Genomic DNA, 24,190 nt, shown 5'->3' on the forward strand with positions numbered 1-24,190 from the left:
ATGATGGAGAACTATAAGATGGTAAGTGTATGTTTAATTTTATAAGATACTGCCAACCTTTTTTCCAAAGTGTTTTTCCATTTCACACTCTTATCAGCAGTGTGTGAGAATTCCAGTTGGTCCACATCCTTGTCAACATTTATTACCAGTGTTTTCTATTTTAGCCATTCTAATGGGTGTATGGTGTCATCTCATTATGGTTTTAATTTATATTTCCCTAATGGCTAATAACACTGAACAAATTTTTCAAGTGCTTACGAATATTTGTATATCTTCTTTTAAAGTATTTTTAAAAATCTTTTGCCGTATTTTAATTTGGTTGTTTGCTTTCTTTTTATTTACATATTTCTCCGTATGTTGTAGATGGAGATTATTGTCAAAAATATGAATTGCAAAACTCTTTTCCACTCTGTGACATATCATGCTGTCTCTCCTCCCTTTTTTATGATTGGTTCTACCTGTGATCTAAGAAAACTCTGCCTATCCCAAGGTCATGTAGATTTTCACCTCTACTTTCTTCTGGAAGTTGTATAGTTTTTCTTTATTAAATCTTTAGTTCTTGGATGTATTTCAAGTATGTTGGGAAGTAAGGATTGAGATCCACTGTTTTCCGGTTGGATATTCCGTTATTCCGGTACCATTTGTTGAAAAATCTATCCCTTCACCTGTAGGTATTTAAATTTTGTTTTCTTTTTCAAATTCTCATTTGTCTCTCCCACTAGACTATAAGCTCCATATATTTGTTTTAATTTAATCTGGGCTCTTTTCCACCCCTGCTACCTCCTTGCAGGTAGAGGAAGCAGAAGAAGGGCTTGCTTGCAAGTCACCTCTAGGGACTTGATTCTAGGGAGCAGTGGAGCACTGCTCTAGGGAGCACTGATTCTAGAAGCAGTGGAGTGGGACAGTGGATGAGAAGGAAAGAAAGCCAGGACATGTGTGTTATGGAGCTGGTCACTGCTGTGGGCAACCGGGGCTCTGTCCGCTGGGACCTGCTGAGTGCACTTCAAAACTTCCACCGAGTATCAGAGAACGGAGCCTCTGTCTGCTAACTCCAGCCCCTAACCTCCTCACACTTGCAGGCCCCGGTGCTTGCCGTGGGCAGAAGGCAAGAGCTGTGGGGGGCAGCTAAGCCCAGGGGCTTCTACCTGCTCCAAGCTGGTTGCCAGGATGCCAGATGAGTAAAAGGTGGGTCAGAAGGATGAGAAGAGGGTCACCAGAGGTTTCTGATACACGCTCATTCAACAAGTATTTATCGAGTGTCTCCTCTGTGCCAAGCATTGTGTTGAGCAGTGGAGATAGTCATTGAGAGCCAATCCCTGTCCTTATGGGGGAGACAGACAGCAACCAATTCAGTGACTGACATATATTATATCAAGAAGAGGTAAGCGCTATGAAGAAAAATTAAACAGGGTAAGAGAATTATGAAGAGGAGGGTGGGGATATGGCTCATTTTGACCACCAGGAAGTTTCTCAGAGAAGTTGATGTGACAGAGAATGAGCCAGGTGGATACCTGGGCAAAAACATTCTAGGCATATGGAACCACAAGTGAAAAACCTTGTGGTGGAGAAACATGGGAGGTCAGCTCACTGGGGCTGGAGCAGAGCGAGGGGCAAAGCCTGTAAGATGGGGAAGAGGGTCTGGCAGGCCTTAGATACGAGTTTGAATTTTATTCTGACTCTGATGGGAAGCCACTGGAGGGTTTGCAGAACAGTTATAACTCGGGCTTATGTATAATATAAAAGCTATGTGGGGAACACCTGGGTGGCTCAGTTGTTTGAACGTCCCACTTCAGCTCAGGTCATGATCTCACGGTTTGTTTGTTCGAGACCCACATCGGGCTCACTGCTGTCAGCCTGTCAGCACAGAGCATGCTTCAGATCCTCTGTTCTCCTCTTTCTATGCCTCCCCCACTTGCGCTCTCCCCCAAATAAATAAATATTTTAAAAAAGGTATGTGGGGTGCCTGAGTGGCTCAGTTGGTTAAGCATCTGACTTTAGCTCAGGTCATGATCTCATGGTTGGTGAGTTCAAGCCCCACATCGGGCTCTGTGCTGACAGCTCAGAGCCTGGAGCCTGCTTTGGATTCTGTGTCTCCCTCTTTCTCTGGCCCTCCTCTGCTCATGCTCTGTCTCTCTCTGTCTCTCAAAAATGAATAAATGTTAAAAAAAAAGTTTTAAAAAGTTATGTGGGATACCATTACACATATATTAGAATGGCTAGAATTAAAAAGAAAAAATGAAGTGCTAACGACTAGTGCTGGCAAGATGCAGAGCAATGGCAACTCTCACACAAGCTGCTGGGAATGCAAAACGGTGCGGCCAGTTTGCGGAAGAGTTGGCCAGTTCACATAAAGATAAACTTACACTTGACTGTGCAACCCAGCGATGCCGCCAAATGAAATGAACCTTACGTTCACATGCAAAGCTGTACACAAATGCCTGTGACTTTATTTACATAATCGCCAAAATTGGAAAGAATTCACATGTCCTTCAACTGGAGGCTACAGTGTGGTACATCTGTGTGAGAATACTACTCAGCCATTAAAGCAAATGAACTGTTGATAACACACAAGACAACCTAGAAGGACCTCAAGGGCATTCTGCTTAGTGAAAAAAAGTTCAATCTCAAAAGGTTGCATACTGTGTAATTTCACGTATATAATAGTCTCAAAACAACAAGACTATAGAGTTGGAGAACAGATCGCGGTGACCTGGGGACAGGGAGGCAAGTAGCGAGAGCGGGTACATACAGAGAGGCAGCACCAGAGAGTCCTTCTGTGGCGAGGTAGCAGTCCACCTCTTGACTGTGGTGGTGGAGATGCAGATCTGTACACGGGACTTAAGTGCATAGAGCTATGCACACATCCATACACACAAATGAGTGCAGGTTATAAATGGTGAAAATGAATCAGGTCTACAGTCTAATTAGCAATAATGTACCAACGTCAATGTCCTGGTTTGGATATTTTCCAACAGCTCTATATGAGATGCCACCCATTGTAGGAGGCCGTCCAATGGATGGATCTCTTAACTTTCTGCATCTTCCTGTAAGTCTATAATGTCTTCAAAACTAAAAATTTAGAAACAAAACTCTGCCAGGTAAAAAGTTACAAAAGACTTTTTTTTTTTTTTTTAAAATAGGGGACATTTGCAAATGGATGGGTAGCGGATGACACTTGGGAATTGTTGTCAACTTCCTTGTATGACATGCTCATCAGATGTCCTCCTTCCTAGGTAATAGATGTTGAGGATTTATTTTTATTTACTTATGTATTTATTTTGAGAGAAAGAGAGAGAGAGAGAAGGCACAAGTAAGAGGCAGAAAGAAAGAGAATCCCACAAAGGGCAGAGAGAGAGAGAGAGAGAGAGACAGAGAGAGAGAGAGAGGCGGTGCTCACCCAGGGCTCATGTTTTACCTGAAGAGGGTCTTGCCCTCACCCAAAGCGGGGCCTTGAACCCACCTGATGTAGGATGCAAACTCACCAACTGTGAGATCATGACCTGAGCTGAAGTCAGATGCTTAACAATTGAACCACCCAGGAGCCCTGTGTTGAAGTTCTAGAAGTACTTCCAAATGGTTCAGCCAATATATATGCCTATGTATATACATCATTTTGAAATACAGCAAAAGGGAAACAATTATTGAATCTAGGTGGTGGGTTTATAGGTATTGACTAAATTATTCTTTTAACTTTATATTGGAAAAGTTTTGTTTAAAAAAGTTGAAAGAGGGGCGCATGGGTGGCTCATTCAGTTAAGCCTCTCTGACTCTTGATTTCAGCCCAGGTCATGGTCTCTCTCACGGTTCGTGAGTTGGAGCCCTGCATCATGCTCTGTGCTGACAGTGCAGAGCCTGCTTAAGATTCTCTCTCTCCCTCTCTCCCGGCCCCTCCCCTGCTCTCTCTCACTCTTTCTCTCAAAATATAAATAAAATTAGAAATCATAAAAAAGTTGAAAGAAAACAAGGCATGAACTGCTGATAATGTACAATAGGGATAGATATCACAACGTCGTGGTAAGTAAAGGAGCCAGATTCAAATGACTACCTACTGAAGGATTCGATTTTGGAAAAGTCAAAACTATAAGGATAGCCATCAGATCAGTGGCTGCCAGTGCCTGGGGATGCGGGGGGAGGGGTCGGTCACTAAAGAGCAAGAGGGACATTCAGGACGCGATGAACATATTCTATACCTTGATTGTGATGGTGGTTACATGACTGTGTTTGTCAAAACTCACAGAACTTTACACTAAAAAAAGGCAAATTTTAATATGTGTAAATTATGCAAAAGGAAAAAAAAAAGAGGAGGGTATCATGTGAAAACCATTAAAAGACAAGCTACTTGAGGGCAAAGATCTTATCTGTCCTACGTTTGTTCACTGTGCTTATAACATACTTGACATCTAATAACAACCGAGTAAATATTAGCTAGTATGTGTAGTAATTTTTTTACCCTAATTAAGCCCCTGCGTCACAGGGACCCTGGGCTGTGCAGTGCCATGTGATACGGGCTGGGCACAGAGCACCTGCCTGACGGCTGCTCATTGAATGGGTGATTTGGCCTTGTCTTACTTACATGGGTTTGATGTTATCCCTGCTGCGCCCTCTGGAACAGGGAGGTCCTTCAGTGTCCCGTATTCTGGTGTTCTCTGGCTGGAGGGAGCTCTGTGGGCCATCTGAGAGACCAGCAACAGCTCCAGGAAGTGACAACTGGCTGCTCCAACAAAAGCGGAGGTAAAGGAATTTCCCTTTCTCTGGAGACTTGTAAATCAAAACCAAACTTCCTTCTCCACAGACTAGCTCCTCTTAAAAAGAAGGAAGAACTTATAAATTCCCTTTGCAAGCATAAAATGCTAAATAAACATGACACTTTGTTTTCCAACATAATAATAACTACCATTTAGTTTTCTCAGTGCCAGGTCCCTTTATGGGTGCCGCGTTATTCTCACAGCAGCTCAATGTGGTGGCTGTTGTTAGGAGCCCATTGCACAGGTGAGATAGCTGAGGCTCAGAGAGGCCAAGGGACTTGCCCTTGGCCACAACCTGGGGTGCTCGGCCAGCTGACCCTGCACTTACTGCTCTACCATGTGGCCTGTCACAGAGTGCCCTCCCTCTTGAGCCACTAGCCCTACTCCCAGGGGACTGCTTTTATGTGGAGTCACTGTGGGTTCAGCAGCACCTTGTGGGCCATGGAAGTCTCTTCCTCTGGCACAGAATGGGATATTCCCCCCGCAGTGGGGGTGAGGGGTTGCATCTAGGTCAAACATGGAAGGCAAGGGGAAGAGTGAGGGTGAGGGAAGGGAAGGGCAGGGAACAACATGCAGAAAACACCAGATGGTCTTTCTGGCTTAAACACACACACACACACACACACACACACACACACACAGAGGCATTAGGGAACACAGATTTTTATCACAGTTTGTTAGAAGGGAGAAGCAGGAGGGGGAGGAGAAGGCTGTAGAGTGAGAAAAGGTTTCTATCTAGACGTCAGATTTGGGTCCAAGGTCTGAGGATACTGACAGGAAAGATGGCAACGATGGTAACAGTAATCACTGACCCCAGGCCGGGTGCCGAATTAAACACCTGAGAATGATCTCAGGTAGCTTTTCTATTATTTCCATTCCCATTTTCAGATTAGAAAAGTGAGGCCCAGAGAATACATACACTAAATGATAGACAGATTTGTCATATGAAGTCAGGAGGGACACACATGAAACAACAGTAGTTACCTGAGGAGGGTGCTGAGTGTGACAGAGGGAGAGAACTTTAGCTTTGTACTGCATTAAGATTTTTTACAATGGGAATGGTATCCATGGATGTGCACTTAAAAACAAAGGGGGGTGGGGTGGGTGGTTCTACAGACTGTGTCCAAGGATCCCATAATTAGTTTGGGGCAGGGTCTTTGAGAGGAGAGCCCTCAGTCCTTAACCAACCCGGCAGCACGCCTTTCAACGAGAGCGCGCACGGTTCTGGCTCCCCCACATTCCCCATGGGGCAGAGAGAGGAGGAAAGGACTTCTGAGAGGTGTTGGCTTTCCCTGGGCTTCCTGGGGGGACTGGCTCGGTCACGCGTCTCGCCCTCGCGTTCCAGCCGCGGGGCCCGCCCACTGTCACGGAGTGGACTCCCGGCCAATCAGACCCGGGTGATGCCACGCCGGAGATGAGAGTGGCAGGAAATCAAGGTCAAGGCCCCGGACACAATGGGGCCATTGTCCATCTCCAGTCAGTTGACTCTCAAGCAGCAGTTCCCCATCCACCCTCGCTCCTTCTCCTCTTCCCCGCCCCTTGCCAGGAAGTCACCTAAACCCCCTGCCTCCTTTTCACAGCCGCCGCCCAAGGGAAGCCACAACAATCTGAATTCTACCCTGGACGGAGGAGCTTGGCCGCCCCTGCATGGTCTGTTATGTCCACCAGGTGGCGACAGAGCACCACACTTCCGAGGGCGGGGAGGGGAGGGAGGCCGGGCGGGGGGCCAGCCGCTCACTTACTGATGGGGTGTGGGGGACCCTGCCCTTCCCGCTTTATCAAAAAAGCTAAGTGAGGTCATACTTTCCTTCACCTTTTATTCTGAGGTCACCAAGGTCTGGAAACTCAAGGGCTCTTCTCTCAGCAAATGGCAAAATGGCCGTGGACTGCAGCCCTTTCCTTGATGGAGATGAAAGCTGAAGGAAACGTCTACTACGCAAATCACAGCAGGTGCAAATCACAGCAGGTGAAACTGACCACCGCTATGGCCTCGATTAATCAATTGGCTGATTGATTGATTATGTTACGGTATAAATGTTACCTCCGAAAGGCCTCCTCCCCTGTCTCAATGATGTCCTCCCATATTGTTCTGCCCCAAAACCAGCTGTAGTTTTCCTTCTTGGCCTGTATCACAGTTTGTAATTGGATACGTATTTTATTCTTTTCCACTAGAATATATGCTCGATGAGAGCAGAGTTTGGGTCTGTTTTTGTTCACCAGTGTATCCTTGGCACCTAGTACAGGATCTGGCATACAGCAGGTGTTCAATAAATATGAATGAGTGCCCTATTGAGCCCTGGGTGTGGGACAGGGCTTCACGTTCCAGTCAATTCTGCGTGTGTGAACGTACTTCACGTGTGAATGAATGGGCCCAATGAGTGGGTGGGACCCGCCCCTGACTATCAAATTAGAGAGGCATGCCCTGGAGGCATTTGGGGGTTAAGACTTCTGGCTTCACAATCCCACCTCCACCCCTCACATGCTGGGCAACTTTGCAAACATCACTTAAACTGAGTTTTAGTTTCCTCACCTGTAAAATGAAGATGAAAACGGCCCCTGTCTTCTGAGGTTGTTAGAGGGATTCTGAGAGATAATCAGGGAAGGTGCTTGGCACAGGGCCTGGAACACAGTAAGCACTGGGTGAATATTCAGTAATACTGTTAATGCTGCTATTGCTGTTGTTGGGGAAGCAACCTTCACAGAGGCCAAAGCCCGAGTGCTCAAGGCAGGTGCCAGCCAAGGTGAAGGGTCTGGGCTGAGAGGGCCGTTCCACTGGTACCTGTCCCTTGTAAGTTCTGGTTTGGTTTCTTCTGCGAACTGGCGCAGGAAGTTGAAGCTGATGGGGGCCCGTCCCTACCTCCGATGGCAGGTCTTATCCTCAGATCAGGGTCAGATCTGCTCTGCTGCAATCACCACTGGGGACACCCTCTTGCTACATCTCTGCCTCCCTGGGGCACTGTGGGTCCAGGCAGGCTCTGGCTTACTGTGCAGAAGTCAGGTGGGTCCAGGCCCTAGGGGCAGTGATGAGCAAAGTTATTTTGTCTCCGCCCTCAAAAAGCACTCAGTCCTGGAGGGGAGGGGAGATGGTGATTAAAGCAACACTTAGTACTGCAATAAGGGGACAGGACAAGGGCCTGGCCTGAGCCATTCCCTCAGGAAGTGACTGGTGGGTTAGGACCTGAAGGATGGGGATAAGGAGCTATCCAAGAAGACCCCTCCCTTAAAGCAGCCCCTTCTGGGGACCGCTCCAATCACCCAGTGGAACATCAGGCCCACCCTGGGCCAAGCAAGTGGTTGGAAGGAGTAGATTAAAAACAAATGCACCCCAAGTACACAGGTTCCTCCTGAGAGCCCCTGCCCTTCCCTTGTGTCACCTGGAGACACGCCCACACCAGGTGAGGCCCCCAGCCCATCCCGGAGGAAGGAGGAAGAGCCTTTCAGGGAGGTGGGCAGGAAAGACCTTCCACAGGGTCGGAGAGGCCTCTGAAGTGGGACGCCGGCAGCCTGCTCACCTGGCTCAGCATCCCTGGCTGCTACAGGGGGGTCTGCAGCCTCTCTGCAAAGTGGGCTGGGGCCGAACCAGTGGTTCTGAGTGTCCCCACACACCAACCAGCCACCAGCACATCGGGGGAGCTGCGAGCTACCAGCTTTGGCAAATTACTCGACCTAAACCTCGGTCTCCTTGTTTATAACATAGGGGCAATAATAATAGCACCAACCCTCATAAGGTGGTTTTGAGGATTTAGTAAGTAGACGAACTATCCTGGCACATAGTGGGCACTTAATAAACATTAGCATTACTGTGGTCCGGAGAGGTTAAGTAACTTGCTTAGAGTCTCAGGATTCAAACCCAGGTTCCTTAGACTCCAAAGCCTATGTTCCTGGGAGGTGAGGGAGGTGGTTTCAGGTGCCCCAGGCAATGTGGGGTAAGAGCAGGAAGCAGTGGGGAGGCAGGGAGAGAACCCCCCCCCCAGGGCAGGGGAGGGGGTGATCACCAGAGCCCTGGCATCCCTTCTTGCCAGCCTGAGCCACAAATCTCTGGTCAACTCTGCCCCCAGGAGTCTGTGGTGCCTGCTCCCTCACCCACTTGGACCTGTTGGGCTTGCCCCCCTCCCTTCTTTCTTTTTCCGGGCCGAGCGCAGTAATCTCAACTAACAAAAGTGACCATGGCTACTCTGACGTGTGTGTGACGCCGACACTGGCCAGGCTGTGCCCCGTCAGTGTGCCAAGCTGAGCTCCGGCCCCGTCCCACGTGCCAGAGTGCACTGGCTCTGCCACCAACTCCCCTCTCCATGAAATACCCAAGCAGCCGTCACTTTTGAGACACGAATCAAGTGTGTTATAAGCACAATGAACAAGTCTAGGACAGATAAGATCTTTGCATTACGAGTGTTTGAAATAGCTACAGGGGTTGGGGGTGTTGAGGATGGAGGAGCTGTAGAACCTTCCGGAGCCCATCCTATTCCTTCCCCAGCTCTGGGAGGGTGGGCCAGGCCCTGGGGCAGAACTGGGCTTAAGATGAGCAGGAGATCAGGGGCGCCTTGATGGCTCAGTCTGTAAAGTGTCAGACTTCTGCTCCTGTCATGGTTCATGAGTTTAGGCCCTGTGTTGGGCTCTGTGCTGACAGCTCAGAGCCTAGAGCCTACTTCAGATTCTGCGTCTCCCTCTCTTTTTGCCCTCTTTAAAAAATAAATAAACATTAAAAAAAAAAAATGAGCAGAGGTCAGATGGGCTGCAGAGTGCTGAAGGTATTGCCCAGTAATGCCCTGGGGGTGAGCTGGCGTGGTAGGGCAGGAGCAATGTTGGTCCAGCTTCATCCACCCTCTACAGGCTCCGGAGTCAGTCAGACTGGGTTTGAGTCCTGACACTGTCACTTATAAACCACGAGGCTGTGGGAAGTCACTTAACTCCTCTGAGCCTCAGTTGCCTCGTCTGTAAATTGGGGTTAATTAAATGCTCATTAAATTAAATGTGAGGATTTAAAAAGACAACTAATGAAGAATGCGCAAGCATCGTGCAGACACCAAGTAAGCCCTCAGTACACAATCTTCTCTGCTGTGGCTGCTGGTACTGTCATTGATGACGGCTCTGAGACAAGGCCACACTGAGTTGCAGAGTTTGGCCAGCCTCCAGATGGGGGTCAGCCAGGTCAGCAAGGGGAGGTTCCCTCCCCGCGCAGTCGGCTGATGACACCAGGTCCTTGGGCCTGTTACAGAAAGCTCAGAGGTTCTGGAAAGGGGAGTCACCCACCCCAAGCTCACCCCCAGCATCCCACCCCTACTTACCTGGCCAACCTGTGAGGTGAGATGGGGACCCCTTCTCCTGAGGGAGCCTAATCTGTCTTCCTTCTCACTGATTCTCTGTATTTAACTTTTGCCAATGCCACAGACCAGTTCCGGGAGCCAGGGAGAGAGAGGGGAGAAGGTGTGAGCTGAGGGAGGGGTGAGGAGATAGAGGAGGTTCTCCAATGTATAAAGAGGGAAGGAAGGGGGCATCTCTGTCTTTTTAATCTCAGGCAGAAATTGGTGACATTAGGTAGTGTACTTAAGATACCTGTCCCTATACCCTGCCACCCTCCTAGGAAAAGTGCTGCCCTCAAAAGCATGACACTGTTGGGGTGCCTGGCTGGCCCAGTCAGTAGAGCATGTGACTCTTGATCTCAGGGTTGTGAGTTCAAGCCCCACGTTGAGTGTAGAGATTACCTAAAAAAAATAAAGTCTTCTTGTTTTTTTTTAAAAAAGCATGATACTGTTAATTAAAGAATGGAAGCTTTCACAATGAAATAAAAATTATTAACTGAAAACAGAGTCTGCAGTCCAGTTGGCCAAACAACACCCCATTTCCAGGGCTGGGGGCTGTTGCTTCCATATCCTAGTGTCTGTCCTCCCTTCCAGTCTCCCCTGAGAGGAGACCAGGGCTGGGCTGGTGGAAGGCAGCAGTGCTAGCTTGCGCTCAGGTTGAGGCTGAAATCTTGCCTTTGGGCCCTTTCTAGAAATATCAGCCCGAGCAGGGGCCTCCTGAGAACCTGATCGCTCCAAAGTCCTCTTCCTCAGGCAGGATTTTCCAGCTCCTCCTACATACAGGTGGTGCCTCTGACTCCATTTCCACCCCGCTCCCCTCCATCCCTACCCAGTTGCCCCAGAATCTGGAGAGGGAAAACTCGGGCCTCCAACCTTCTGAGGGTCTGGAGGAATCTCAGAGGACCTGGGAGCCCCCACTCCAGCCTGGCTGGGCAAGGAGCAGGCAAACTCCCGGGGGGAAATTGGCCTTGGCCTCAGTGCATAGAGCCTCTGGAACTTGCCGATCTGAGCTTTGATTAGGCTGGAATGTTCCCGGTCCGGTTCACAGTGATGTCCATGGGGAGACTGTGGGAGGGTGTCTGGCTGTTCCAGGTTCCTCAGGCTTGGAAACTCACAAGCCCTGCCTTTAGGGTCTGTGATTTCTGGCCTGACCACCCACAGCCCTCTCCTCTGGCCTCTTGCCCCACCTCCTCACCCCCATTTCTCAGCTGCCTCAAAAGGACTTAGGCTTCCTGGTCCCTGCTTATAATGCTCTACCTCTGGTAGAGGCATAATGCCTCTACCACTGGTTATCACTTTTGTCTCTCTAATTCCTACTTTTTCTTTAGGATCATCTCCCTCCCCCCCCCCCCCCCCCCCCGCAACCCCAGGAAGCTTGCTGACCTCTCCCTCTCCCAGGCTGGGTTGGCTGGCCTTCCAGGTCACCTAGCACTCATGCTGCATCTCCAGAGTAGGTGCCTTGTAACGTATCTGTCCCCTCTCACTACTGCCACCTGTCTGAGGACAGGGCTGGTGCCATTGCTGGGCACACACAGGACTTGCGTGGGGGAAGGTGCTCCCCTGGACTCTGTGAGTGGTGATCAATCTCATTCATGGCTTTAGGAGTTCACAGTTTATCGTGGATGTGGGGGGTGGGAGCGGAAGTGACTCCTGTCTCTTCTCTAAGTCCTGCATTTGAGACCCCCTTTCTCTTTCCTTCAACCCCAGCCTTGTCATAACCTAGTAAGGGCTGTGGAGGTGGTGCAGCAGAGAAGTTAACCACAAGGCCACATGCCAGTTGAAGGACCTTGAGCCGGGTTTCCTCTTCTGTAAAATGGGCAATTATGACACCTTCTTTGTGTCGCTTTAAGGACTGAATGTAATAATCCCCAGAAAGAGCCCCTTCCCTCCCACTGGCTACTCCAGACAAGGGGTGACTCTCTTTCCCATAGGTCTGTGATGTCCTCTGGAGAGGGGAGGGAACCCTCTGGTTGCTGGTTGGGTATCCTATTTCCCCCTTGTCCCCACCCTATCCCCTCTGTAGGGCCACGCCTTCCCACAGTGCAGAAGCCAGGGCAGCTCTGGGACCCGTGGCAGTGGTGTCCAGCGGGAGCTCCTGGACACATGGGACCAACAAGTGGCTTCTGTGGCAGGCTCTCTGCCCACTTGTGTTTGGCTTAGGGCTTCAAAGGCACCTCTGATCTTATGGGTGAGTCCTCAATCTCATGGCTGCCTGCCTGCCAGGTGCCAAGGTTTGGGAAATCACTACCTAGGCCCAAGGTGGAGGGCAGAGTCAGCCTGGGCATCAGGGGAGCTCAGCCACCGGAAACATGGGCAAGCTGCCACCTTCCTGCCATGATATCTGGAGGCCTCACTGCCCACCATCAGGCCACTAGCCCCAAGACCAGAAAAACAATTTGTGTGGAGGCAGGATGAACTTGACCAAAGGTGGAGGCCAGCATGGCACCCACCCTCTATCCAGTGCTCCTCCCTCCACCAGCTCAGGGCCATAGGGGATATATGTAGGAGGGATGGATGGTACAAACCCTGGAGACAGACAGGTGTCAGTTTTAATCCTAACTGGCTGTGTGTGACCCTGGGCTAGTGACTTCATTCCTCAGAGTCTCAGTCTCCTAGATTATAAAATGGGGACAATGACAGCACATCTCTCTTAAAAAGTTGTAAGGACTGAATAATAAAATTCACATAATTCATTGAGCTCAGAGTGCACATATCAAGTGAATCATAAATGGTGTATTACTATTATTATTTGTGTTTCCAGGATACTTTAATACTGTCCAGCCTAACAGAGTCAGAATTTCTTGAACATTTACAATACCTTACAAAGGAGCTCAGTGAACTGAACTGAGAGGAGAAAAGGGCCCACCAGGCTCTAAGGCAGGGTCAGCGCTCCTTCTCTGCCCCTACCCCTTGCCTGGAGGCCCTAGTGGTCGTGCCATTGTCCTTACCATGTTCAAAAGCTCAGGGAGGTCTTGTTCCATCTTCTGCATGTGGGAAACTCAGACAAGTGGGCAGCCCTGCCATTCAAGGGCCAAGAACCCTGGCCTGGAGGCCATGGGGGACGCCAGCTGCTCAAGAGTGGGGTGCAACGCATGCCTGGCCAGAAAAGTGATAACAATGGTCACACCTTTGCTCAGAGCCATGCTCCTGGCTTTGCAATGAGAATTCTCAATTTTTCTCTCCACAAAGGTGACTCATGGGCAGTGACACCAGCAGCAGAAGCGGCCCCTTTCCCTGTGCTTGGGGTCTCAAGGGCACCAAAATTCAGCTGCTTTGTAGCAGAGAGGAAGCTGAGAGACCCAGTTCCCTTACGGCCTGAGCCACGGAGTAAAGCAGGTCCATGTAGCTTTCCCCTAGATCCCAGGCTTTGGCCTCACAAAGGGGAGCCACCCAGGGGGTTACACCTGCACCCTCCCACACACACACATCAGGCTCATCCACATCTGTAAAGATGCAGATTCCATCTTTACATTCCACAGTGGCCCCACATCCTGAAGCAAAATGCAGAGGACATGGCTGCCTGAGGATCCAGGCCACCTCATCTACTGAAGGCTGCTGCTGGTTAACCTGTGGCAGTGGCACTGGCACCTGCGTTCAGCTGAGGGACGCTGTCATTCCCAGGCAGGCCACCCTGCAGTGCTCTCCTGATGACACCAAGGAGGCATGAGAGAGAGGCTATCCCCAAGGACGGACATCAGTTGGTGGCCCTGGCCACACTGTTGCTCCTTGAGCTGAGGCCGGAGTCGAGCTCCCACAGTGAGCAGCGCTCCCCCGCCCCCCAGCCTCCAGCCATGGGTGGTATCGGACTCCCTGCTGCCATGCGGAAGGAGCAGAGGGATCCTCAGCTTTCCCTGAGCCAGTCTGAAGGTGGGACGGGCCATGGAGGGGCTGCCTCTTGCCTCTGTGCCATGGTACTGGTGTTCCCAAGGGAGGCCCCCTGGGTGTCTGGGCAATGCGGTCCTTACCTGGAAGCAGGGTAGCCTGTCCCACCCAGCTGCAAGCCAGGATGCCGAGTGGAAGAGGAGCCAAAGCCAGGTGGGTCCAGGTGTCTGGAATGGCTGTTTTGTTGGATGAGTTCCAGGCCAGGGGCTTTGCTGCCCCTCTCCTGAGGTATGGAGCGTGGGGACTTATCATGTCCAGCCCTTGTATAATGAGGTGGCCAGAGAGCCGGTGGAGTGGCAGGGAGTGTGAATATGAATGTGCCCAACTTCACTGCTCCTCTCCTAGGGGTTCTTTTTTTAAATGCCACAGTCCAGCTTTTCCGATGGAGCTCAGGAGGCGGGGCCATAGTGGCCCCACATCCTGAGGCTCCACCCCTCTATGGCCCCGCCTCCTGAGCTCCACCCCTCTACTGGCCTGGAAACTTGAGTCAGTGGCCATGTGGGACACTGCAGCCTCCTGGCACCACTTAACAGGCACCAAGGAAAGGTGCCTGGCATCCTCAGAGACAGAGCCATGTGGAGGCCCTGGCAGATTTTTTGGGTGTGGAGGTGGGGGACAGGGTCTAGGAAGGAGCATTCTGGAGGAGCATGTTTCAGGAGGAAGGTAAGCACCATACCAGATTCCAGTCTGCTCCCTCCTTCTGCCCCTCCCACTTGGACTCTCTCCCTACCCTGTTTACACATGCTTAAAGGATCCTGTGATTCTCTTTATCATGGCATATAATTCTTTCTCCTAAGTCTGTCTCCCCTATGGACCATGAGTCTATGAGGTGGTACTATGAAGATGGCTGGAGTTAGCTTTTCTTCTTCCCTGTCTCCCTAGTACTTGCCACAGGGCCTGGCACATAGTTGGTGCTTAATACACATTTGGTAAATGAATGAATTAAAGAATAAATTCCTCCATTAGACACCACGAGCTCTCTGAGGGCATGGACCACTTCTTGTGTATTTTTATATCCCTGCCCCGGGCATGGTGCCTGGCACAAAGTAGGTACCCGCTAAATCGTGTGGGATGGAAAATTCACCGGGAGTGAAAGTGAGGCAAGAGGAGCCTTTGCAGGTGTGTTAGTGAGACTCACACCTTTTTTTTTATTAAAAATTTTTTTTTAATATTTGTTTATTTTGGAGAGAGAGAGACAGAGTGTGAGTGGGGGAGGGACAGAGAGAGAGGGAGACACAGAATCCGGAGCAGGCTCCAGGCTCTGAGCTGTCAGCATAGAGCTTGACTTGCAAGCCGTGAGATCATGACCTGAGTGGAAGTCAGTGGCTTAACTGACTGAGCCACCCAAGCTCCCCGAGACTCATATCTTTATCCCTTGTCATCTGTGAGGCAGGGAGAACAAGGCTCTCTCCTCTAGGTAGCTCTCCTGGTTACAAAGGGCTCCCCAGCAGGGCTGAGAAGGGGAGGGTAGTGCTGACTCTAGAAGCACATAGGAGGAGAGCCTTGGGTGGGCTGAACTAGGGGTGATCTTCCAGGCAGGTTGTTGCATTCGGGTAAGTGGGGAAGCCCTAAGGGAGCCACATGTGAATAGCACTCACTTCTGGGAAAGCTCCAAGAAGAGCTTGGGTAGCAGCACAGTCGGTATCTGGGCCAGGACCAGAGGTTGTGGCCATGCAGACTGTTTACCTGATACTACTCCAGAGCCTCCTGAGGTTGGGGACTTGGAGCCAGGGCTCCCACAAGTGCCACTCTTCAGACGTGAGGGTCTCATGGTCATATGAGGCTCTGGACTTCAGGCCATTCCTTGCCTTCACAGAGCCAGGAAGTCTCAGACACACATGGGGAACTGGACAGAGGAGCCACGGGTGGGATCCTGTGCCAGACTTGCGGCAGACGCCCTGCATTGTCAGCAGAGCATGAGCACTGTGTCCTGGGAGGCAAGGCTTCCTCAGGGCCACAGAATCACTCAGGCTTTCTGATTTCTGAGCCCACCTTCCAAGTCCAGATAAACTGAGGAGGAGGATGTGAGTCTCCTGGGACCCAAATCCTGGATACTAAACAGATTTTGGAGTTTGCACCTCAACCCCACATCTCAGAGCTTAAAAGCAACTTAGGTCATTTAGTGATCACCCCTCCTAGCTTACAAACCGGTGTGCTCACTTGGGAACCTCTCCCCAAAGGTTTGTCTGAGCATCTATCTGACCATCATGAATTAGAATAAGGACTGACACATATCCGCCCTGGCAGTCATACTGTGGAAACCTGTGCTAAATGGTAGGATTTGAAACTAGAGCTTATGAGCAGATTGAGACCTCATTTAACACTTATTCCTTACTTTGAGGGTTGCAAAAACCCCCAAATCTAACCAAACCCAACCAAAATGTGGGTGACTATCAGGCAACTAGAGAGAGTGCTGTTTCAAAGACTCCTTTTGAAATGAACCATAAACTTGACTTTCTTTTATTCAATGACAGAAATATTTACCCAGAACGGATGCAGGCTAGTGAGTGGACACAGAAAGGATTACATACGCGCGCGCGCGCACACACACACACACACACACACACACACACAGACAACTATCAAGTTGGGCAGGGACATTTTTGATAAAGGCTGACTTGGGTCCCAAAGAATGATGCACTCTTTTTCTATGCAAACAGCTTATCATCCAGGGATGCCTGGCTGGTTCAGTCGGGGGAGAGAGTGACTCTTGATCTCTCAAGATCAAGAGTGAGTTTGAGCCCCATTTTGGGTGTAGAGATTACTTAAAAGTAAAACCTTTAGGGAAAAAAAAGATGAAAGATCCCCAGAAATGCCAAGGCCAGGGGTGGGGGCTAGGGAGGTATCCTTCCTGAGCCGCCCAGGTCTTAGGCTACAGGCCACAGATTTAAAATACGGTCCTCACCACTAGCTGACCCAGAGCAGAGTCGACGTGTGCAAATGTAAACCCACTTTTTTGGTTTTGTTTTCCTAAAGCCAAATACGGCCGCTTCGATAGGAGACGGACCGCAGCCGGGGTGGCGTGTATCTCGGAGGCCGGCTGAGGTCCGAGTCGGTAGAGGCCCGCTCCAACAGGTGCAGGCGCAGAGCGTGCGCGCCGGCGGGTCTCAAGCACCCGGCCGACCGGAGCCCCCGCGCCGCCCCGAGCGCAGCAGAGACCAGCCCGCGCACCGCCCGCGGCCGATTCGGAGGAGTGGGGAGAAGGCGGGGAACCGAGCTACTTCCTCCCTCGCCCCATCCTTAAAAGCCAGCCTCCTCCATTTGCTGCGCCCAGGGTGCGGCCTACTCAGTCACCGGCCCCGCAATCGGGGCAGCCGTGAGAGCAGAGCCTGGGCTGCCAAGAGGCCGGCGGAGGGGCGGGAAAGGAACGCGGGGAGTCGGCCGGGAAAAGCCCCACGCGCGCTGAGCCGGGTGCGCTGGCTACCCCGCCACCTGTGCGGCGCCCGGCAGCTGCGCCCAGCCCAGCCCTGGGGCACCTGGAGAAACCGGAGCCGGCCTGAGGGCGGGGCTACAGTTAGCGGCCCGGCCGGGCTGCGACAGCAGCGGGAGCAAGAGGCGGTCCTGGCGGGCGCGTCTTCCCCGGCCGGGCCTCTCTGAGCGTAGCGCCCGCGCCCCGGGCATCCCAAGGGTGGCCGGGCACCTTATTCGCCCCCTGGCGGCGCCGGGGACTCGCGGGGCGGCGCCGCCGCCAACGCCGCGGAATGAGCTGTCCACAGCAGCACTGGGCGCCGCCCGAGGTCCCGTAAGAATCAATCCGTCCCGGGACTGCAAACCCGGAGGCAGGCCGCCCTTGGAGGAATGGAGGAACGATGGAACGCGGCATCTATGAGGTTTGGGACTTCCCCTGGAACCAAGTCCTCCATATCCCGCGTGGGCTTCTCCACTAGCATGATGACGGACACCCAGGGACCTCATCCCGTACTGGTCCTCCCTCCCCTCACCCAATCTCTCTGGAAATAAAAGCCACCCTCCCATTCTCATCCATTCTGGGAAAGGTCCCCGTATCTCCCCTCTTTTCTGCAGTGATCTGACAAAGGTAACCTTGGCAGACCTAGCCACACTCGGACCTGCCACACCCAGACCTTAGGGCAGGCGGAGAGCTCTGAGGCAGGGCTAGGAGGTTATCAGATCAGCATTCAACCTGGTGCCCACTGGGAGCCTAGCACTGCCCTTAGGTTTTGTAGGAGATAAAAGTCCTCTTGCCCTCTAGGTACTTCCAATCTCAGAGGACAAACACACTCAGGAGACTATTGGCACAGAAGTGGCCCAGCAGCAGGAACTCCAGGGGGAGAGCATGGTGAGAACCGGCTGGAGTATGAACACTGGAGCCATTAAAATTTTCCCAGTGGACAGTTATTTGGAAGGAGAGGGAAGGTGGTAGAGAGGATAGATATTCCTGGTCCAATCTGGAGTGGAGGGCTGGTGGTAGGAGAGTTAGGGTGGTCAATCCTAGAGGCCCTGGTAAAGGCTGGCTTCTGCAGTGGGAAAGACAGAGGGAGAAGGAAGAGCTGGAAACTGGAAACCCCTCTGGGGAGCAGCAGCAGAGTCTTGCTCTGATATGCTGTCTAAGGAAGGATGCCCCTTGCACGGTTCTGAGGGGCATGTGTGCTGGTGGGAAAGCAAGGTGGTTGGGTCATACACTACCAAAAAAAAGAAAAAGAAAAAAAGAAAAGCTTGGGTTAGATGTAGAGGTTTTTGCCAGGAAGGAGGAAACCCAGGTTATGGAAGAGAGAGAGAACAGATGCTGGCGGCAAGGTCCTAAGGGGAAAAGATTAAAAAGAGTGAGGGGAAGGGGCCAGTGAAGCAGCTCTGCGAGAAGTGCCAGGCTGCCTCCTGGGGAAGAGGAAGCCCAAGGGCAGTAGGCTGTGTGAGGGACCAGCAGGGGGCGCAGGGGCCTCAGAACCTCAAACCTACTAGAGCTGCCTATAATTGATAATCTGGCTGTGGTGTTTCTTCCCCCTTGCCCATTCCCTTCTCCTTATCGAATTTATCTTAGGTAATTGGAAAGAGCTTTTTGTGGCAAACCCAGAATGAAACCAGAATGAAACAGGAGGCCTGATTCAGCCCTCCTACCCAAATTTGTCCAAGTCTTACGGCTGCTGGGATCTTGCCTCATTTTTGACTTAGAAAGCCATCTATGTGGGAGCTGGAGACAGACAGACCGCTGGGTCCTGTCTCAGCAGCATGACTTCCCACTTGGCCTTGGCTTCCAAAGAGGCCGATCCATGCCTGGGGCTGGGCTGTTTCATGGTGACCTTTCAACCTGACTCTGGAACAGGCTCTGCTGGGGCCATGAGGGCAAGCCTAGCAGACAGAGACTGAAGAGCCCAGAAACACAGGCACTGGCTATGTTGGCACTTCCCCGAGGAAGATGGGGGTAGACAGCCAGGAGAGTCAGGAGCTGGCTGTCTAGAGCTGGTAACTGCAAAGATGGCTTTGGGGAATGGGACTCCCCTGCAACCCAAGAGTCAGCCGGGGCAGGCTGTATATGATCCTCCGACATGGCAGCCCAAGAGGAGGCAGAGGGAGAGGACAAGCAATGTCACCAAATTCTGCCACAGTGAGTGCTTAGTCACAGCACTCCACAGGAGAGGGCCGAAGGAAGCACCATTTGGAAGGGTCAAAAGTCTTCTGAGTAAGAGTGGGGTAGAGTTCTGGTGTGTGCACAAAGGGCTCTCTGGAGAAGCGGAAGGGTTCAGGCCTAGCAGGGACCACATAGGCCAGTGCCCCCTTGCCCAGGTGTCTTTCCCTTTGCAGTCCAATCACAGCTAAAAGAGAGCTTCCATTTACTCATGCTCTGCATGAATTCCTTCAGGGTTATCTACTCTCCACTTTCTCTCTCTTCTAGCAGGGGCCTATTTTCATAGGGAGAAGCATGCCTGATTTCTTCATACATGATGCTTATCTGAGTGCACCTGAGCGTCTGTATCCCGTCACATCTGCTGCCATTACCCCCTGCCCTTGGAATATGTCCCATAGGGGGAACATAGTCTCTCAGCCACCTTTCCCTGCCACTCCTTTTTAAAATTTGCAAGCACAGGGGCGCCTGGGTGGCTCAGTCGGTTGGGCGTCCGACTTCGGCTCAGGTCATGATCTCGCGGTCCGTGAGTTCGAGCCCCGCGTCGGGCTCTGTGCTGACAGCTCGGAGCCTGGAGCCTGTTTCAGATTCTGTATCTCCCTCTCTCTGACCCTCCCCCATTCATGCTCTGTCTCTCCCTGTCTCAAAAATAAATAAAGGTTAAAAATTAAAAAAATAAATAAATAAAAATAAAATTTGCAAGCACAGCTATCAATTTCTAAGTCCTTACTATGTGCCCCACACTATGGCAGGCATGTTAGTGCATAACCTCATTTGTTCCTCTTAGCTCAGAGATCCCTCATCCCTACTCTTTGGTTCCGGGTCCCAATCCCAGCCAGGTACAAGAGGTTGAAGTCTGTTCCCTAAGCTGATACAGAGGACACAGTCCAGTCTTGGCGTCACTCACTGTGGGGTGGCTCAGTAAATATTAATTAACTCTGAGGACAACTGCACTTTGACTCATCTCTGGCTAATTAAATAAACCTACCATGTAAATCAGCAAAGGGGACAAAGAGATATTAGGCTGTGCTGGAAAGAAATTGGGCTGAGGGACAGTTTGGCCTTCAAGTAGAAATCTACGTTGGCCTACTCTGGCTCTCTTTGCGTTCTTTAAAGCTAGGGCCAGAGTGGTGGGAATGAGGAATGTTAAACCCACTTCTCAGAAAAAGCCTCACCCCCTGGTGTCCGGGAGAGATGGGAGGAGGAAGGCAGAGCTACATGCCCACAGGGTCCTGCATGCCCAGGAGGATATGAGCGTTTTCTAGGGAACCAAGACAGAACTGCCCGGCCTCCTCCCTCTTCTCCCATTCCATCTCCATCTCTGAGGCTTCACATCCCAATGGTCCTGGGTAAGCTGTGGGAGACCTGGGGCCCAGGAAACACATGCCATGAAAGGCCCTTCCAATAGCACCTGGCAGTTTCCAACTGGTGGGGCTGCCAGGCGCCTCACTGGGCTCTGCTTCCTTTTGCTCCTTCCTAAAGAAAATGAGCCATGGCAATGTCCCAGGTTCTCTGGAGGCCCAGCTCCCACTCTGACTTAACCTCACCAGGCCTGGCCTCTACTCTGTCAAATAGGGGAATAGCAATGTCAACCTCACAAGGGGGAGCTGTGCACAAAGTAAGGGCTCAGTAAGTGGTAACTGATGATGATGATGATGATGATGATGATGATTGTATATGGTTCATAATAGCCAACTATATCCTCCAATAATGCTGGGCTGTCTTGAGATATAGTCAGGGTAGCTACTGTATTTGAGCCTTAAGCTTTCACTTTGAAGGTGACTATTCTTTATATGGAAAAAGAACATCATCTCAAAACAATGTCATGAAGTGAACAGGTAAGAATAAAATGAGAAAATGTAGGGGCAGGGGCAAGGGCACAGTGAGTGTGTGAGTTGCTGAGAAAGGATGTAACAGTGTGCCCGCTCCCCTCCCCTCCAAGTCCCTCCCTGCAGCCACCTGGGAGCCCTTGCCCCTCACAACTTGTGTCCCTCCTCCTCCCCTGGGCTCATGTTCCCACCGCTAGCATGGCTCAGAAGGTTAAGACCAACTCTGGGGGCCTGTGGTTCATAGCAAGCAGATCCCCACACTGTCCTGTACTAGGGAGAGCCACACCTGTCACCTTGGTGGGTCACAGGAGTTCTACAGGGTCCCCTAGATCTGCCAAGCAGATGCAAGACAAACATTTACATTCAATGCACTGGAAGAGATCAAATGTGGTTCTCAAAAAGCTCAGACTTGTAAGCTTTGGAGAAGGCCCAGGTTTGGCTCCTTTTAACTCCAAACAAATTCTTGTGGGATGTTGCAATTACTTGTGACAATCCCTCTCTCTCCCTGCCTAGGACTTTGATTTCAGATTTAGACATGTAAAACTGGGTGGCTGGCTGGGCCTTAAGCAACATGGGGAGTAGGGTGGGGAATTGCTAGGGAAAAATCTTTGCAGCATATCGTATTTGAAAGAAAGATCTCAAGGAATCAGACACTGTAGCTCTGTTTGTGTTACCAGAACTTTCTCCAGCCACTGGTGGCAGATTTTCTGTCCCTGAAATTGGTTCACTATGCTGGAGTGGCTCATTCTGTCCTTTGAGACACAAATGTCTAGGAATCACTTTCTGTAATGGACTTATGTTAGAATAACCTTCCAATCCCTGTAACAAATTCTGCAGTCCTTACCCTGAAATCTTATCCCCCCGCTAAGTAGCAGGTAAAGATTTGTCAAGGCCACAGGTGATATTTTAGTGGTAACTCGTGCTGACCTGACCCCACGGGAGCCTGGAAGCAAGAGGACGTGATGCAGAAAGAGCCAAGTGGACGTAGTAATAGGAGAAGAACATGGCTGGACAAAGTATGTCTGGGTGTCGGGGCCCTGTGGACTTTCCGGGTACCGAGTATGCATGCAGACACTTTGGAAAAACTGCCTATGTCTTTGTGTTGCTATTGTACATTTCCTGAAAGCACTTCTGGGGGTGAGGCAGGGACCTGGACCCCATGTTAGGCTCCTGTTTTCCTACTTCCTGGCCACCGTGCCTGGCCCGAGAACCCACACAACTTTAGTTCTGGCTCCTTTGGCTTTAATGGTAGCAACAAAGTTGCTGAATACTGCTGTCCCTGGAAGGGTTTTGAGCAGAAGGACCTTCTTGCTTCACCCCTAGCCCTTTGCCAGTCAGCCTGATGTAGCAGCAGCCTGCCTCCTGAAGCTGGTGCACATGACAGAAATCAGGGATCAAAAATGGCTACGAATTCCTAGATGCTCTGTGGAGGCCAGGCTCGTGTGCAGAGCCATGAGTTGGTACCTTTTGGCAAATCAGTGGTAATAAACTCTTGCCTTTAGTGTGGGTAGTTGGCATAGACTCACTAATACTACTACTATTCCCTTAAATACCCTGTGAGTTCTTCTTTCTGTCCATCTTGTCGGGACAAAGCTTAGAAATGACGTGGAATAATATGAAAAGAGAGATCAGAATGAGGGCTTGTGTTTCAGGCCAACCAGATTCCCAGGGAAGTCCGACCAAAGGAAACATCAAGCTGTCCTAGTCTAGATAAGAAACACTGCAATTCCTGAGGGAGCGAGATGAGAAGGGAGATACTGGGAACGGGATGTAAAGGCAGGGAACAAAGGAGATAGGACAATCCCCCTGGAGCTCTTTGGAGTCTTGGAAAGATAAAGCTTGGAATGCCTGCGCAAAAGCAAATGCTCAAGTGCTTCACCCATATCTGAGTGGGAAGAGGGAATGAATAAGCTAGAATCATAGGACATGGCAATAGGAGGATCTGGTGGCAGGAGGCATCAGCCAAGGGCTGCTGAGGGGATTGCAGGAGTCAGCAGAAGAGAGAATCTCTCCCCCAGAGGCCTTTCAGAACATAGCTGAGACATTCTGTCTCTGGATGAGAAGACTCAATACTGTAAAGAGATCAACTCTCTCCAGCTTGATTTACATAAGATAAAATTCCAATCAAAATCCTAATAGCACTTGTTAAATGAAACTGGGCAAGCTGATTGGAAAGTACATCCAGAAGGATAAAATATGTAAGAATAATAAAACAATTTGGGTGGGAAAAACAGAGGAGAAAAATACATTGTATCAAAACATACTGAAAAACTACAAGTGAAATGGTGTGGTACTGGTCCAAAGAACATGAAAAAGTTCAATGCAGTGGAATAGAAAATCCAGAGACAGTCACATGTACTTATGGGAATTTTAAATATGATGAGTGGTATTTCAAGTCACTGGGGAGAGGATAGCCTATAGAATGATTCTGGACAACATGTGACCCTCTGGAAAAAAAAATCTAGATTCCTAATGCACATCATGTATGAAAACAAATTCCAGATGGATTAAAGAACTAACACAGAAAGATAACTATAAGAGAAATACAAGAAAATATGGGAGAATATGTTTATTATCTAAGGATAGGGAAACCTTATTTAAAGACCATAAATACCAAGGCATAAAGGAGAAGACTGATACATTTGATCAGAATAAAAAGCCTCTGTATCACCCAAGGAACCATTAAGGTTGGCCTGGACTGAGGGGTGGCTTGATCTGACCAGGAGCAGACTGAGAGACCAGATGGCCTTGTCTTTCCCCTCACAATTCCTTCTCAGAAGTCAGGGTTCAGGAAGAAGCCAATAAACACCAGAGGATGGCCACTCCCCACTGTCCATCATCCTCAGAGCCCTATAA

At 50.5% G+C, this 24,190-nt stretch overlaps 2 protein-coding genes across 3 annotated transcripts in view; both read right to left on the reverse strand.

Moving 5' to 3' along the window:
- Positions 1-4,701, reverse strand: part of CYSTM1 (cysteine rich transmembrane module containing 1) — a 76,627-nt gene extending 71,926 nt beyond the window's left edge. The window contains exon 1 of one of the 2 annotated variants that reach the window (XM_053907425.1): positions 4,574-4,688. In XM_053907425.1, the coding sequence (XP_053763400.1) occupies positions 4,574-4,673 (100 nt within the window). In that variant the 5' untranslated portion in view covers positions 4,674-4,688. Of the gene's footprint in view, positions 1-4,573 lie in introns of both variants that reach the window. The other variant, XM_019424238.2, reaches the window with a different exon arrangement.
- Positions 4,702-7,057: 2,356 nt separating this feature from the next.
- Positions 7,058-24,190, reverse strand: part of PURA (purine rich element binding protein A) — a 46,959-nt gene continuing 29,826 nt past the window's right edge. The window contains exon 2 of the transcript XR_008423874.1: positions 7,058-7,364. The gene's annotated coding sequence lies outside the window, so the exon portion shown is untranslated. The remainder of the gene's footprint in view (positions 7,365-24,190) is intronic.

Source organism: Panthera pardus, unplaced genomic scaffold, assembly GCF_024362965.1.
Source record: "Panthera pardus isolate Hobbes unplaced genomic scaffold, ASM2436296v1 HiC_scaffold_2, whole genome shotgun sequence".
In the NCBI taxonomy this organism is placed as follows: Eukaryota; Metazoa; Chordata; class Mammalia; order Carnivora; family Felidae; genus Panthera; species Panthera pardus.